At 33.8% G+C, this 16,935-nt stretch overlaps 2 protein-coding genes across 3 annotated transcripts in view; both read left to right on the top strand.

Annotated features, from left to right (window-relative positions):
- The first annotated feature begins 404 nt into the window (after window positions 1-404).
- Window positions 405-11,512, top strand: Nacalpha (nascent polypeptide associated complex protein alpha subunit). 2 transcript variants are annotated; one of them, XM_088239168.1, is made up of 5 exons: window positions 405-452; window positions 2,382-2,527; window positions 5,091-5,212; window positions 7,502-7,867; window positions 11,299-11,512. In XM_088239168.1, the coding sequence occupies exons 2-5, from the start codon at window positions 2,401-2,403 to the stop codon at window positions 11,311-11,313; spliced, it is 630 nt and encodes a 209-aa protein (XP_088095294.1). In that variant the 5' UTR covers window positions 405-452; window positions 2,382-2,400; the 3' UTR covers window positions 11,314-11,512. The 2 variants fall into 2 exon arrangements, with proteins under 2 accessions (XP_088095294.1, XP_088095295.1); XM_088239169.1 differs by having other exon boundaries at window positions 405-796.
- Window positions 11,513-13,600: 2,088 nt separating this feature from the next.
- Window positions 13,601-16,935, top strand: part of LOC148273078 (acyl-CoA-binding domain-containing protein 4-like) — a gene marked incomplete at its 3' end in the record, with an annotated part of 28,833 nt that continues 25,498 nt past the window's right edge. The window contains exon 1 of the mRNA XM_088239166.1: window positions 13,601-13,767. Coding sequence (XP_088095292.1) covers window positions 13,707-13,767 — 61 coding nt within the window. The remainder of the gene's footprint in view (window positions 13,768-16,935) is intronic.

The following is a 16,935-nucleotide window of genomic DNA, read 5'->3' as shown; positions in this document are numbered from 1 at the left end:
AACAGATAATCTTCTTCATCTTTAAGAACCGCTTCCTCTGCAGAAGTTGGCGATCATCAGAGCTATCTCCACCTTGTTAACTGCAGCCCCAAACAGTGATGTGGTAGTTTTTTAATATCACTTCCTAAGATTTCGGAGCTAGGAAATCCTTCAACTATTCGGTTTTCTTTTGCTTTGTGTTCTTCCCTGTATTATTAATTCTTTGAGGTGGTATTATTCTCATTACATGGCCATAGTATTACACATTTCTAGTTTTTACATTCCCAAGTAACAGATACCGATAAAATAAAAGTATATTATTTCATGAACATACCAAGTCTGTGTTGGGACATACCTACTCAATCAAATAAATTAAATTAGGAACTGAATATTTCATATTATTCGTGATGGCAACATCGACATTTCTTTTAGTCAAAAAAATAAGTCTGTGCAAATTGTGAGTGTTCTTCGAGGTAAAAATCTTTAAATATCATATCCATCCATCGCCAGAAATTAGTGCGAGTGTTCGACAATTGTTTTTCCAACCTTTTATGTAAACTCTTCTTCCGAATTTTACATTCATTTGCAAACATTTGCCAAGAAATATCAAAAATAAAAACATGCTCTATCGGAAAGTGTCCTTGTTTACATGAAAATTGGAATATACTATGTTTAATTTGGAGTTAAAAATCAAAAGCTGACCGTTTACTTGCACTTTGACCCATCTTTCATTGGAGTGCACACACGATACTTGTGATTTTGATTTAATTATGTTATCAGTTGTTTAATTTTAACCTTTTGAAACCCGCCATTGCCGGTAAGTCGGTTATTCTTTCTCATGCCGGTGTTTATTTTTAACCAAAATCCCTTCTCGATTTCATGGTGTCCATGGTACAAAATTTAAGAAATATTATAGTTAATTCTCTAGTTTTTATTTGATTTGGTTTTGTGTTCTAACTTCAATAGTAAGGTAATAAAAAATATCTACTAAAGTTATTTTGGTTACTTATCTTTTCTCTTGCTAAAATTTATACTGTCTTCGATAAACAGGATGTGGGCCTAGATTACAATGGGAAGTTATCAGAGTTATCTTCGACTGTCTCTAAAGAAAAACCGATATTTGTGTACGAAAATGAGTATATTTGCATGAACATTTTCGTCGGTAACCTATAATTGAACATGTTTAGAAGAAAAAATTGTATGCATATTCCGCTTTTCACACAGATGTACAGGTTACATTAATATATTTTTTTAAATAAATAAAATGTTGACAAAGTAGGGCCTGCATACAACGCAAAGTATTTTACAAGTATAATACGTTAAAGTTACAACAACTCAACTCAAATAAATAATATTAACATTAAAAAAATAACACATATTGAGAACAACAAAGAAACGAAGCAAGTTTAGCACCTTTATAACTAAATATAGCTCAACAATATATATGCCAAAAACCTTTTCTTACACAAACAGAATACATATATTAAAAAACGCTTTTAAGAATAAAAAAAAAATAGTGAATCTACTAAGGGAAATAAGGTCATTAACATCACATGCCATGCAGATGATGCTGCCATAGTGATGATGAGAACATATCCATCTCAGTTAGTAAACATTTGGATGCCTAAGAAATGTCCGTATAGTACAATGAACACATGATTATTGGAAACATAATTCGGATATACAAAACGCGTGTCAGACCAAATCATGGTGTATACAACAGAGGCGAGGATAGATAGAAAATAAAAAATACGAAAAACCAAGCAGAAAAACTAAATAGAAAAACCAAATAACTGCTCAGAACGTCAGATATGAAAGTACTAAAGGCAATCGCAGGGAAACCCCAATCTACAAGAAGATAGATGGAATTGCGATACCCAGTGCATAGTAAATAGATAATGGAGAGATTACGTCAATAATTCCATTAATGGACAGCTCAAAAATCCCCTATACCATTGCCCACGATATCCCGGCCGTTTGCCGTCTGCCCGGAAGACCACCGAGGAGAGGGAAGAACAGCTGAAACTCAGTCTCAGGAGTTAGCTTTTAGCTGATGCCAAATTAATCGATCTTAACCGAGAAGAAGATTAAGCTTTCAGAAGTAATTTTCACTCAGATCTTCCAATGTTAATATTCAATTTATTAACAGAAGACCAGATTGCCGTGCAATATTCAAGATGGGGGCGTACGTATGTTATGTATAGCGTTTTTACTTTTGCCGTAGATAAAAATTGAAGATAAATGTTAACACCCCATTGTAATCGGAGCCCATGTGTAGCTGCCAGATTAACTACCACAATAAACTTCGTATAGACACATATAATAGTAATGAGAGATTTTCTAATATACGATTTTTGTCCCTCCTGAATATTTTCACAAATGGTTTGTCTGCTGTATTCTAGACTCCTCACATAACCCACAATGCCGGAACTGACAGAATTGGACAAGGCTTCGGTGTCCACCGCTCCCGAGAAGGTGGAAAAGAAGGCGGACACAGCAGAATCAGACAGCGACTCCGATGACACCATCCCAGAACTGGAAGACGCAGGTCGGTCCCAACTTTACAATTAAAAATGTATAAGAACTAGATTATTTTTTTTGCAGCTGGTAGTTTCAGACTGGAATAAATTGCCAAGCCTAGTTTTTTTTATTTTTTATTTATTTATTTTAAAGAAACAGTCAACAATGATATAATAACATTTAAAAAAAAAATACAGTTTAAATTTAAATTTAGTCTAGGCATCTACGGGGCTTATGACCGGTCAATGGCTGGCCCTGTAGATACCTAGACTTCTATTTTTATTTTATTAACGGACATTGTCCATGTATACAATTTATACAGTTTAAATATTACAATAAAAGAACAGTTTTAACATAAAAAAAAAAGAAAAGAAGCATTGACAAACATAAGGGACATGGAGACAAGATCTGGACTATTTATTTAGTGCTCGTTTAAATCGTTGTAAACTTAAACCAAAAAAGTCCAGATCTTGAGTTAGCAATACGAAAAAGACGGGTCATTGGAGAATTAAGGTCATAGTTTGTTCTATGCTGATCGATGAACAGTACTTCATTGTTTCTGAACCTACGAGTCGGAATATTGAATTTGACTTGTCCCAGTAATGATGGAACATTGATTATACCATTTAGTATGCCGAACATATATATGGAGTCAATATTAGTTCTACGTTTTTGTAGACTAGAAATATTTAACATGGACTCTATATCAGCATAAGAATAATTACCTCTCTCTAGTCCAAGCATCCACGCTAATTTTCGAAGCGAGCGATGTTGGACTGATTCAATGTGATTTATGCAATTGACATAGAATGGAGACCAGACCACTATTCTAGGAGGCATATTCTAGAAGAGGGCGAACAGTCGAGCAATAAAGAGTTTTGATTGTACGGACATGAGTAAAATCAGAGGATATTCTGTTAATGAAGCCAAGTAATTTCAGTGATTTATTTACTGTATTATCTATATGCTCGTTGTATGTCAGTTTATAGTCCAAAACTTAAACAGAATGCTTTTTTTAGATCCCCTACCAAAAAATTCAATCGATAGTTAGGCGGTATTGCAGTATCATCGACGATTTGTTGCCTTGTACGTCTTTGTGGGACATGAAATATTATAAATTATTCACCTTCTTGGCAATCAAATACACAGTTCACTGTTTCAACTAAACATCTCTCTTCTTCGTACAACGAAAGTAGTTTTAGTTTTGCTTGTTACAGTAAATCATATCTATTGGGATATTGAACTGGTAGTTAATGTGTCTTAGAAATCTTCTTTGTATCGATTCAAGAAGTTTGATGTGTACTTAATATATAAATACCATTACACCTGTGCTAATATGGTATTTATTTGAATTTAACCAAAATCACTTCTGCATTTATGCTATACACCATTTTGGAATAATACATTACAACAATTAATTACAAAAAATGTTTCTTGAACATTGAATGAAATACTGCAAATAAATCCTGTCTTTTGTTCTATCAGCATATTTAAAAAAAAAAAAAAACCTTTATTTGCATAAATAAACAATTAACAATACATTCAGTAAAAAAATGGGACACGTAAGGTTGGACATGTTAATCTTGTTTGTTTGTTTTGTTTTTCTTTCTTCATGGTTATGTCATACCATATTTATATACTATAAACTTTTAAATCATTAAAAAAGGAATGGCCCACGCTCAGACGCTGAAGTCTTTGTGGGCATTTTTTCCAAATTATGTTATGGCTTAATTTTAAGATGTATTTTTAAAATGATGATGAAAATAGGTTAAATGCTGTCGAAATGCGATCCGATGTATGATACGTGCACAAATGTCGAGATCCGTGAACTGTGTAAGGCTGAGATATGCATTATCGACAGAATCAAGATAGGGGTGCTGCGTTGGTTTGGACATGTAGAGCGAATGGACAACGAAAGAACGGCTAAAAGGATCTACGATGCGAATGTTGATGGATGCAGAAAAGGAGGAAGGCGGAGAAAGACATGGCACGAGCAAGTCCATCAAATACTTGAAGATGGACATGTTAAAAGTAGGAATAATCGGCGTGCGTACATGAGAAGACGTATGAATGTAGAGGAAGCGAGGTCTGTATGCCAAGATAGAGTGGTATGGCGTTCTATCTTTGCCCACCCCTACGGGGAAACGGCGTGATGGTTGTTTGTTTGTTTATTTATTAAAGTGTATTTTTGTAATTAAAATTCTATGCAAATATATGCATGGAAAAATAAATAATAATAATTTTACAATGCAACGAACATTTGGATTAAAATATTACTCAGGCTCTGGATATCTCATAAACAGGGCTTCGTTTACGAATGCTATCTACCTCGGTATGTTCTACATACTTGTCATCTTGACATCATATGATCGAATCCAACCAATGAGTGACCCTAAAATTTTTGTCCGCGCTCCTTACTTCCCGAAGTCCCGATTTAATTAAAGGAAACAAATCTGTCATTGTCCTTTTTTAGTATACTTTTTCTAGATGGAAGTGCGTGGAACGTTTTCTCCGTGTAAAAAGAGGCTCGGTGTGCTTAGAAGGAGCAATATTTACAACTGAAAGTTTAAAAACACATCTTTCTTCCGCAGGTGCACCGGGAGCTGATGGTATAGTGAATCCTATCGCCGGTATCGACAGCGTGTCCAAAGCCAAGCAGTCCAGGGGAGAGAAGAAGGCCAGGAAGATTATGAGCAAACTCGGACTTAAACCCGTAAGTTATCCATTTTATATACAGTAAGACCTCGCTTAACACTGTTTTAGTATTGCGCGTGTGTTATACGGGGTACTCGTAAGTAGACCCGATCCTTTCGGGACGTGATAGTCGGGTTCAGTAGAAACTAATTTGACTATGAGGTACCCTGGTCTAAAGCTAAGCCTCTTTGAGATACAGTAAAACCTCATTTTTACGTTCCTCGATTTTACGTCTTCCCGCTTTTTACACCGAAATGTCCAGGATCCATTTTTCTTCATGCATTATCGTACAAATATTCCCCCAATTAACATTTTTTATCACCCCGGTTTCTCGCTTAAATTTTTTCGGAATTCATTTGATGTGCCAAAAAAGACAAAATTATGTCGTAATAATGATGCCGCGGCCCGCGCGCCGCTGCGTGTGCCACGCGAATGAAAAATAAAAACAGGTGAACAACTAATAAAGGATAAATTATTGTCTTAACCTAAATTCAAAGCAGTTGCAGTGTAATTGACCTTTTTGTTCAAGTGTCTTCTTTAGGGTTAGTCTTAGTTTTCATCTGAACAAAAACGTCATATTGACTTGTACAAATCACGATGCGCAGTTGACAAACGTTTAGAAACAATAAAGTTTTAATATCATTAAATTGCGATTCAATCAACGTTTTCTCAAGAACATTTACCTAAATTATTTTGTGGCGCATCTAATGGTGCATTGGGCACTGCATTGGTACACCAATTGCAGTGTATCTTGATCATTTTTGTTACGTAAAGGTAAGGTAATAAGTCTGATAAGGTTGTAAGTCTTACGCTTCATGTGCCAGCCCGGGGACTATGAAATATTCTAGTGTAAATACACCCTTTTAAAAAATATTTCAAATCAACCATGTCGGGAATCGAACCCGAGACCTTTTGCATGGTAGGCAAATGCGCAGACCATTACACCACGAGGCTGATGAATATATTGAAAATATAGCAGCTTGCCCACCACATACCGCACACCGCATCTGAGGACATAAACTAGATAAAATACAGAATAGATTCGTTAAACTTCTGGATCGTAAATCTCTTACATATTTTGACTCTTACGAAGACTCTTCTTCCTTTCACAGTTTAACTTCCCTTACTAAACATTTCTGATTTGTCTTTCCTCTTCAAAATTTTAAACAATTTTATCGATAGTCCATATCTCTTGGAGCGTATTTCAATCAATGGTCCCGTAAAGTCAACACGACAAGTTCATTTTTTTAATAATTTATTGCCAAAAAAAAATTATGTTCAAAACTCGTTTATTTATCGTAGCTGCTCAAGATTTAATTTACTTTGTCCCCATTTAGATATTTTTAATACAAAATTTTGTGACTTAAAAAAAAAAACTTTTTGAAACACTGTAAAATAAAACATTTGTCAGTGTGTAATAAGTTTATGTTCCTTTAATTATGTTTATTTTATTATAATATCAAAATGTTGAATTGGTCAACTATATTATGAAAATCCCTCTCCTCCACTCCTCCACTCTATTTCCTCACCCCTTAACCTTCTTACGAGCTCTTTTTTTTATCATGTCTTATATAATATATTATTTTTCTCTTTACTGTGTAACATGTTCTCTCATTATATTTGTGAAGAACTTTAACTGGATGTATGTACTATTTTTTATATTTTGTATTCTTATATAACAACTGTTGTTTTTCCTTAATAAATAAAAATAAAAAATAAGTCTCCTTGGCAGTGCCATACACATGGAAAATTTGCTTGTTGTCAAACGAGAAAAGCTGCCTGAAGAAGCTCTCTGTAATCTGGTAGCATCTTTGTGCTGAAAGAAAGTAATCCAGAAGTACAAAATACGTACTTCATTGGATTGAGAAAAGAGGGAAGTGAATTCTTCACTGACTGGGATAAAATTGATTGGACATGATCAATTCGCTGAAATGATTACAAAACTTTTTAAAAGCCTCGAAATTTTTTTGGAAGCCACCAGATCTGTATATCCGACAGGACCTATAACAGGGCCACGGATAGTAGCGAGAAACTCCATTCGGCAATCATAGAGAGAGGGAAGGGACAAGAGCACAGGATGTGTTCAGAAGATTGGTTAGGATATCCGCAGCAGCACGAAGGGGAGTCGATATTAAAAACAAATTACTTTTTATTAAATTTACCATGACCTGATAAAAACTGCGTAGTCCAGTGATCGGGGATAACCCATATTAAAAGTATAAACGAACATTAGTTTGTTTACAATTCAATTTTATAATTTAGGTACTAACACAACAATAACGAATATTAAAGAATGTTACGATTCCAGGTGCTGGGCGTGAACCGCGTCACCATCCGCAAGTCCAAAAACATCCTGTTTGTGATCAGCAACCCCGACGTGTATAAGAACCCGACCGTGGACACGTACATCGTGTTCGGCGAGGCCAAGATCGAGGACCTGTCGCAGCAGGCGACGGTGGCCGCCGCGGAGAAGTTCATCGCGTCGGAAGGCGCGCCGGCGGCGGACGCGGCGCCCGCGGCCGCCCCCGCCGCCGCCGCCGAGGACGAGGAGGAGGACGCGGCCGGCGTGGACGAGAAGGACGTGGAGATCGTTATGTCGCAGGCGGTGGTGTCGCGCGCGCGCGCCGTGCGCGCACTCCGCAAAAACCAGAATGATATTGTCAACGCCATCATGGTAACAGCGCTTTTTTACATTTATTTATTTTTTTTATGTCTATCAAGAAAATAAGTTCTGTTTATATTTATTGCCATTGCAGTTTCATGCTGATTTATTTATTTATTAACGGACATTGTCCATTTATACATTTATTTAAAATTAATTTGAAAAAATGTGTTCTTTAGAAATTTTGAAAAAAATTACAATATTAAAAAAAAATTATGTTAATTCTTAAGATGTATAAACTAACTTAATAAACCGTAAATAAATCATAAGGATGGTGCTTGCATGATACATTTACACACTGTAACATTCACCATTCTGCCTATATTTGAACATTTATATTCCTTCAATTCTTTCATCTGTTGATGTTTCTTATGGTAAAATATTGTTGATCAATCTACCTGGTCCATAAAAAAGTATTGAATTTGGAATTTTTTTTTTTTAAATCTGGCATTGCCTAGTATGTAGGTGAAACAATTCAATGAGATGAATCTCACCCGTATGAATAATGGTTTCAGCTCGTTAACTTCTTAAACATCAACAGATGAAAGAATTTCAGGAATGTGGATGTTCAAATATGGGCAGAATGGTAAATGTTACACAGTGTGTAAAGTGGCCACTTAAACCAGCCAATTACAGGTCATAAGCCCTGTAGATGCCTAGACTTCTAGACTGTTATCTTGGCAGAATTAAAAAAAGATTTATTTTACACTTTTTATGATCGTAAAAGCTTCAGGATCCCAAACAATTTTTTTTTTCTGTAGTGGGTTTTTTTACTCAGAGTAATAATGCGCTACCCGCTTATAGAGATGCTTTCTTCTTCAGTCTCAATCCTGGGTATCGGTTTGCAGCAAAGTCCTGCATCTCGTCCTCCACTGCTCTCTATTCTCTGCAGCCCCCTTCAGCTCAACATATGAGGCGCAGTTCATATCCTCGCACACTTGCTCCAAATACTCCTGTCGGGGACGCCCTCCGTGATTTGTACCCTCAGCCATTCCCTCTATTATGTCATGCAGGAGACCCTCATCGCACATAATGTGGCCGATCCATCGGGCTAGCTTCTCTGAAATGGTTTTGATTAGGTGCCTCCCGTCTTCGATTCTACCGAGAACCTCGTCATTAGTGATGTGGTCTCTCCGGGAAATTCCTAATATTCTTCTGTAGCACCACATCTCAAAGGACTCCAGTCTTTTTTAATCTCTTTCTGTAAGGCACCATGTCTCACAACCGTACATCAATATACTCCATACGTATGTCTTGGCAAGTTGCTTGTGGAGTTTTAGGTTTATATAATATTACACCTATATGTTTATGCATTTGTATAAACCACTTTAATTATGAGTTACACTTTGACCTGTTTCGAGGTTACTACCTCATCGTCAGGAATCAAACTAACTTATAATTACACGCGTTGCTATTTATATTATGAAATATTGCATAAAAGAGACATAAAAATTAACCCTTACGCTGCTACGCAGTTTTTCAAGAATCTAATCAGAAATCTTATTATTAATACATTTTAAAAATATTTTATCGAATACGTTGTTTTCCAAACACACTACTGGTTTAAAAATTAATAGCAATTCCAAGAAAAATCTTCCATTTCATAAATATCTAATTCAAGCCCAGTGGAGTGAGCAAGATAGACAACTCGTGCCGCCCGCAACACATTCTCGTACAGCGGTTGTAAACCTTTTCTTAATCGAAAATAAAAACAAACAAAAATGATCTCGCACAGCAATCTCAAGGCGCATTGTTTTAATAGTTATTATTGAAACGACAGTATTATGATGGTTTTTTTGTTGATTGCGGGGCAAAGTGCCCTTATTATCAAAGCTACCACTTCCATCAATGCATGCTAAACAAAATTTGAGTAAAATATATCTTGGATGATTCTTATGAACAAGTGACGTCGTTCAAAGTAATTCGTTTTTATTAAAATATTTTATATTATTTTTTATTAATTTTTAAGAAACTTTGCTGTACAATTTAATGTTCGAATTTTTACCGCGCGTTAGAAAAATTTTTTTGTATTAAATTTTCCGTAGGGCTGAAATAGGTACGAAACTGAATAATAACCCGTCGAATAAGTAATTTTTATGTTTTGAAAATGTTTTATACCACTGACGGTTAAGTGCAACAAGCAGTTCCCGAATTCATTTACCCTTTTGCGAATTATGACGTCAGCATCAGTCTAGTTAGAACTTTATGATAGGGATTAACAACAACGATATATCGTTGTTTAGCAGTCTAAGGGTTAAAGAAAGAGAGAGAAAGAAGATAAAATGAATCATATCGGGAATATTTTTAAAAGAAGCCCGAAGTAAAATTTAATTGATTATTTATTATTTGAAGTTTTTGGTTAATGGCTTTACTAATTTAAAATCGTTCTAAATTGTCCAAACGAAAACCATTTTTATTGACATGCAAAATTTCTACACCCGTTTCTTGATTTAAAATCATGGTTTTCGGATACAAGATGATTTGCGAATTCTAAAAAAAAATTTTTTTTTTTTTTTAATAAAAAGAAGGAAATATTTGGCTTTATATTATTTACCCAAATATTTCGATTTTGGGGCCATTTTCAACGAGTTGTAAATAACTCGCTATTAGAAAATGGAAATCATGTTGGGGTAGAGCGGGGTTTGAACCTCGGACCTCTGATCCGTGAGTCCGCAACACTAGCCACGGGACCACAACCCGATTTTACTACGATTTTACGATTATTGAGACATCTTAAATGTTCTTTGATTCTAACTTTAAATTTACGTTAAGTTTTTCCAATATAGAAATTTGTGCAATTTAAACAATTTAATTTATAAATTCCCGAATGAATGAATGAATTTATCACCCTTATCTTTACAATTTGATAATATTTTACCTATATAATTATTAGTATAAAAAGCTGGCCTAATATTGTTGGGTAAATTTCGATATTATTAGAAAATGAATTAATGTACAAAATTCTACGCCATTATTGTTAGAAATATTTTGGGAACTATATAAGTATTTTTTCCTATAGTTTATTTTAAGTTTTTTTATTAAAAATATTGTCAATTAAATTTGGTTCATAACCATTATTAAAAGCAATACTCTTTATAGTATTTCATTCTAAGCCAATATGATTTTTTTTCTTAATCTTGGTTTTTTGTTAAACACAAGCTTCGCTTGATGTATACGGCAGTTGACTTCTCTTATAGTTCTACCATCCCAGGTGATCCTGCTTCCAAGGTACACAAACTCTTTACCGTTTTTCAGAGTTGCTCCTGATATTAGTACATTTATTTGCCGCTCATTACAGGTTAGACAGAGATGCCATTTTGCTATTCTGCACAGGACAAAAGCCTTACAAATTTTTGGTGGTGTTTTTGTTCTTATTGAGTACTCGGAAGTAGCTCAAGGCAATCATACATCCTTATTAATGATTTAATTTGTTTCTTCCTCAGGACCTCACGATGTAGTCTACTGCCTAGTTTAGAGGTTATATTAACACTAAGTTGGAACGCTGCTTCTCCCGAGACTTGCTCCCCACGATACTGCCCGATACTGTCGCAAGTGTGTAAATACTGTCACAAGGGGGCGATGATGGGATGGTCATCCTGTATTTTTATTTGATGAAATGTTTATTATAAGTAACATTAAAATGAACAAAAAAACTGACACCTTTGTTTCATTATTATTATTGTCCGATTCTGTTCTTTATTTTATATTTTTCAATCATTAATTTACAATGCAGGAAAAAAACATTTTTTTAAAAATCAGATAATAAATATGAGACAATATTACTACTAAATACTATTTTTATGTTAGTGAAATACATATATTTACATTTGTCGCAACCGAGAGGGAAAACATTTTTCAGGAGGATTGGGAATCTAGGCATTTACAGGGTTTGTGACCTGTCATTGGCTGGTTTATGTGACCACTTAACACACTGTAACATTCACCATTCTGCCTATGTTTGAACATCCACATTTCCTCAACTCTTCCATCTGTTGACTTTTGTGAAGTAAAAGAACAGAAACACAGTTACACAGTGTGTAAAGTGGCCACTTAAACCAGCCAATGACAGGTCACAAGCCCTGAGATGCCTAGACTCCCATATTCCCCTCTCAAAAATGTTTTCCCTCTCGTTTGCAACACATTTAAATATGAACAACTCCTTAGGGAGAAAATCCAGCCAGTCTCCAAGCATTTGGACATACTCAAAACATTGTTACATATATTTTCATTATATCCCGTATCTTTAGGCTTCTTGTCCTGAGTTGGATCGAGGCTTAGTCATTAATCCTGTTAACATTACTTGAGGCGCTGAGCCTAATCATAGGAGTTTAAGCAAAATTTAACATTGATTTAATCTGAATATGTAGTTAAATGTTGAAAAATCATATTTTAAACAGTAAAAAATACTTACCTAAGCTCCAATTTGAAAGTTGGAAACTAAATAATATTAAACCAAGTTAAAACAGTCACGAAAATAGTGAAATCTCAGATATAACGAGGAAATATTTGTTGATATTTTAGTTTATGGTTTTCTACATCCACTTGTATAAAGAGCTTCTTCTCGGACATACCGAACAAAAATAATAACAATGCGAATGTACAAGAATAAAATAAATTGATAGCTGTAATAATAAATTGTAAATAATTAAATTGTAATAAAAACATCTCGAATTCATTGATATATATATATACACTTAATCCAACACTGAAAACCCGTCCTGTGTTCCATTCAACTTAAGTTCCGGAACTTAATTTGTAGTCTGTAAATGTGAAGCAGCATAAAAAGGAAAAATTCACAGTAAACTGGCATAGACCAGGGGCGGCAAAACTTTTCCATGAGTGGGTAAAATTAGTTTTTTTCTTTTTTTTTTAACCCATGTCTCCTATAGGTTGAGTAATTAAAACAATTAATTAACTTTGAAATTTACAAGCAAAATTTCCATAAACTCTTAAAATATATATTTATAAAATAAACAATAAAATAATACAGTGAATAAAACAGATCTCATCCTAAACAATATTATTATTTAATGGGAAATTTGTTGTTGTTTATTTGAAGATATTTTTTTATGCGAGGTGCATAGTTAGTTATGTTTAATCTTACACATGCAGCACACATATGTCTATCTGAAATAAGGGAAAAGTCCACGCTACGTCACATGCATTATTTATATCTGTGAAGTTGGTGAGACTTTTCGATTCGTTTTTCAATCTCTGTCATGGGAACGGCGTATTGTAAAAAATACCGTTGACGCTGGACACTCTTTTTTTTGCTTTTTACTTCGTGGCTTGGATTTATCAGAATTTTTGTAAATTTCAAGGCGAGGCTTATCGTTTTTTAATTTTTTATTTAATGAAAGCTTTACAGAAAAACAATTGTATCTAAAAGTTCAAGCGGGTTAGATAATTTCTCACACGGGTCCCTCGTTCGTAAATAATAAACAGTTAGTTTTTTTACTCTACTACGCATTTTGCACGGCAATGTTGACGCGTCAACGCTTATTTTTCCAAACCTAATTTCAAACTTTCGTCATATGAAACACCATATCTATTTAGTTATACTTCAATGCTCAAATTCAGTTCTTTTCAATATTTCAAATTTTAAAAAAAATAGCTAGCTACTTCTCCCTAAACTCTGTAGAATGGCTATTATGTGCCGTAATTTACGCAGCTGGCAACATTAAGCCGTCGCCCTCGACCACAGATGATTACATCACCAGGAAATTTATCTATGCAAGAGCGACAAATCGCGACTTGTCAAAGTTCCGAACGCCAGTGTATTTTGTTGACGGTATTTTGCGAGCATTGTTTACAGTGAATTAATTATTAATAGTGATTGAATTGTGCCAAAATGACGACGGAGGAAAAATTCCACGCGGCCATTAACGTCATCAGGAGCCTGCCAAAAAGCGGTGAGTTCAAATTTATAACATTTAAGTGTATTTATTAGCGATTTCACTTTCATTACAACAGTGGTTCTTCTCTACGAGTACAATTCGTTTCCACATCCTTTCCCAATTAAATTAGTTGATTGCAATCTATTCCACGGTTTCTCTTTTGCATTATCAAATCAAATATATTTGTAATAAGTAATTACCAAACCAGAGAATACACGAATGTCTGTTTTGTATCTTGATATTGCGCCTTAATCAAATACTTTAATCAATAATAATTACCCCTTGAACTTAATAAGCATAAAATATTTATGGATTGTAAAATTGTTTACATTACTTGAATGACAAAAGTGACAAAGGATTGTGAGTGCGGTTTGTCTTTATCTTAGGTGTAATTAATTATTCTTTGTTTATTATCTTTTGTGCATAAGTATCTATTGTAATAATAATATTCTAATGCACCGGAACCTCTTTTTATACGGGAGATAAGTTCACACAGTACCGTGTAAAAAAAAAACAATGACATAGAGGTTTTCTTGTATAAAAATCAATTCGGGATTCTAAAAAAATTAAATAAAAAATATTTATGTTCAAAGCATTAACTCTGTGGTCAAACATTTTAATAAATGTTAGTATATATTAGTATTTAACCACTTACTGACTTTTTATGTCTGCCGGTTTCGAGACGTATCCGTCTCTTCGTCAGGACACTCGCTACATCACCAACAGACTGTTTCACATTCCAATATACAGGACCAACCTGCCAATGGTTATGCCTGTTGGAAGGGCTATCTCTATGTTGAACAATATCACTTTGGACATTGACATTTTTCACGTCTCTGAGGGAGTTTTTCGTTACAAGATTCTCTTACTTTTTTTTCTTTTTAACATATTTTATTTTTATTATTATTTTTTAACATATTGTTCTTTGGATATTATGTATACTAATGTGTTTTTTTTACATATACCTAATTTTACCTAATTATTTCTATATGTATGAATTAAGATATTTTATTTTGTAATGTACATATATATGAATAAATAAATGATAAAAAAAAAAAAAAAAAAACATGCAAATACTAAAATACACTTTACCATCACCGTACTATACATAGTATTTACGAAAAAATACATAAATTATAGTCCTTAAAATTTAGCTTGATTAAAATGACAGCTGCCAAACTAATGTCACTAGTGATGGGAAATTACTGATCACTGATCATGTACCGATCACTGATCATGTACCGATCAAATCGATTTTATCAGTTTTTTCATGCAAACATTAAACGCTTGTTTCCGAAAATTGATATAAAAATATAAAAAAACAAGCCTATTATATTGTGTTTACGACAATTATTTACTAAAAAATAAGACATGAAATACATTTTTCATAAACAACAAATTAATATTTTTTTATTAGATCGATTTACATTGATCAATTTGTCCTCTCTCTAACATTTTTGCAAAATGATGTAACCTTGTAAGAACGTCGTTAATAATTATGTTTGGTTTAGTTTTTTTTTAGTTTTAAAGCTGATTTTATTTATTTATTTATTTATTATACGGCACAAGTGCCTTTTACAATATAAAATATACAAAATATTGAGTTAGTTAGTTATACAAAAAAACAATAGTAAAACATGGGTATAAAAAGAAAAATAACAAGAAATATATATACATGTATATATGTCAGCATACAAAATATATAAAATGAATAATCACCAGATCGTAATTAGCATAAGTAGCTTTTGCAAATAATCCGTTAATCATTACTATAGAACATCATAAAACATATAATTATGTTGATTTATATGTCGAGAATTGTATTAAAAATATGAATTAACATGCCAGACACGAATGATTTTTCGTGTCTCAATATAAATCACTCCTTAGACGTTACTACAATGTTATGTCGTCACTTTTGTTGACAACTGTCATTCTAATCAAGCTATATTTTATGGACTATTCGTGCAGAGTTTAAGGGGATACAAACACCACCAAGTCCGAACATGCACTAAAATTAGGTTAATAACATTCAGCGATATGTTGCAGAATGTGTGGTGGTGGGGATTAGGAAGGCGAGGAGCTAAGGGTTGAACGTTACACGATTGGTTATTTTTTAAATAAAAAAGTAGGCTATATTGAAAAGATATTTTATTATTTATTACGGGAAATACTGGAAAAAATGAAAAAAATTAAAGTATGACTAAATGTGAAATCTCTGTGAACGGGGTTATACTAAAACAAGTACAGGAATTTGTGTATCTGGGAAGTATGTTAACTAGGGATGGAATGACTGAGAAATATATTGAAAGGAGGGCGAGTTCCGGGAACAGAGTGAACGGTACACTTAAATCAACCTTAGCAAATTAATGTTTGTCGCATGAGGCAAAATTAGCAGTTCACAATGGAGTCCTGATCCCGACCCTGATGTATGGGAGCGAAGTACTGCCTTAGAAAAACAGGGATGAACGTAGGATGAATGCCGAAATGCGATCTCTCAGGCAAATGTGTAGTAAAATAATGTACTATAGAAGCACAAATGTTGAGATCCGTACATTATGTAAGGCTGAGACAAGCACTATCGACAAAATCAAGAAAGGAGCTCTGCGCTGGTTTGGACTTTTAGAGCGAATGGACGGCTAAAAATATTTACAATGCGAATGTCGACGGATGCAGAAATAGAGGAAGACCGAGAAAGAAATGGCATGATCAAATCCAACAAATACTTGAAGATGGACGCGTTAAAAGTCGGAATAATCGGCGCACGTGCATGGATGTAGAGGAAGCGAGATCTGTATGCAAATATAGAGTGATGTGGGGTTCTATGCTCTCTGCCCACCCTTACGGGGAAACGGCGTAATGGTTTATTTGTTTTTTGTTTGGAATATTATTTTTTGTTTTGAAATAAATGTTGTTTCATTTAAATGAATACTTAAGTATTTTTTTATTATTTGAATGTAAAATTTTAACTACATACTTACTAAAATCGTAATAATCTCGATATTATGTTATATCTCGTCTTTATTATTTTCATATTTTTTTTTCACAATGTAATATATGTAAATATAATTTTTACTTGCTGAATTCTCAAAATATTTGTAAATAACATCTTTTTAACGATAATAATAATAATAATTATGGATAACTTATATAGCGCCATTTTCGTAATAAAATACCTCAAGG

Source organism: Micrasema longulum, unplaced genomic scaffold, assembly GCF_059751315.1.
Source record: "Micrasema longulum isolate JH-2025_06_02 unplaced genomic scaffold, ASM5975131v1 h1tg002085l, whole genome shotgun sequence".
Classification (NCBI taxonomy): domain Eukaryota; kingdom Metazoa; phylum Arthropoda; class Insecta; order Trichoptera; family Brachycentridae; genus Micrasema; species Micrasema longulum.
Note: the sequence above shows the minus strand (reverse complement) of the source record. Positions and strands in the feature narration are given on the sequence as shown.

Bases quoted from the DNA above. Each gene is read 5' to 3' on its own strand.
- Nacalpha (XM_088239168.1), top strand. From the start codon at position 2,401: ATGCCGGAACTGACAGAATTGGACAAGGCTTCGGTGTCCACCGCTCCC. The intron at 2,528-5,090 runs GTCGGTCCCAAC...TTTCTTCCGCAG, and splicing joins CCCAGAACTGGAAGACGCAG to GTGCACCGGGAGCTGATGGT. The intron at 5,213-7,501 runs GTAAGTTATCCA...TTACGATTCCAG, and splicing joins GCAAACTCGGACTTAAACCC to GTGCTGGGCGTGAACCGCGT.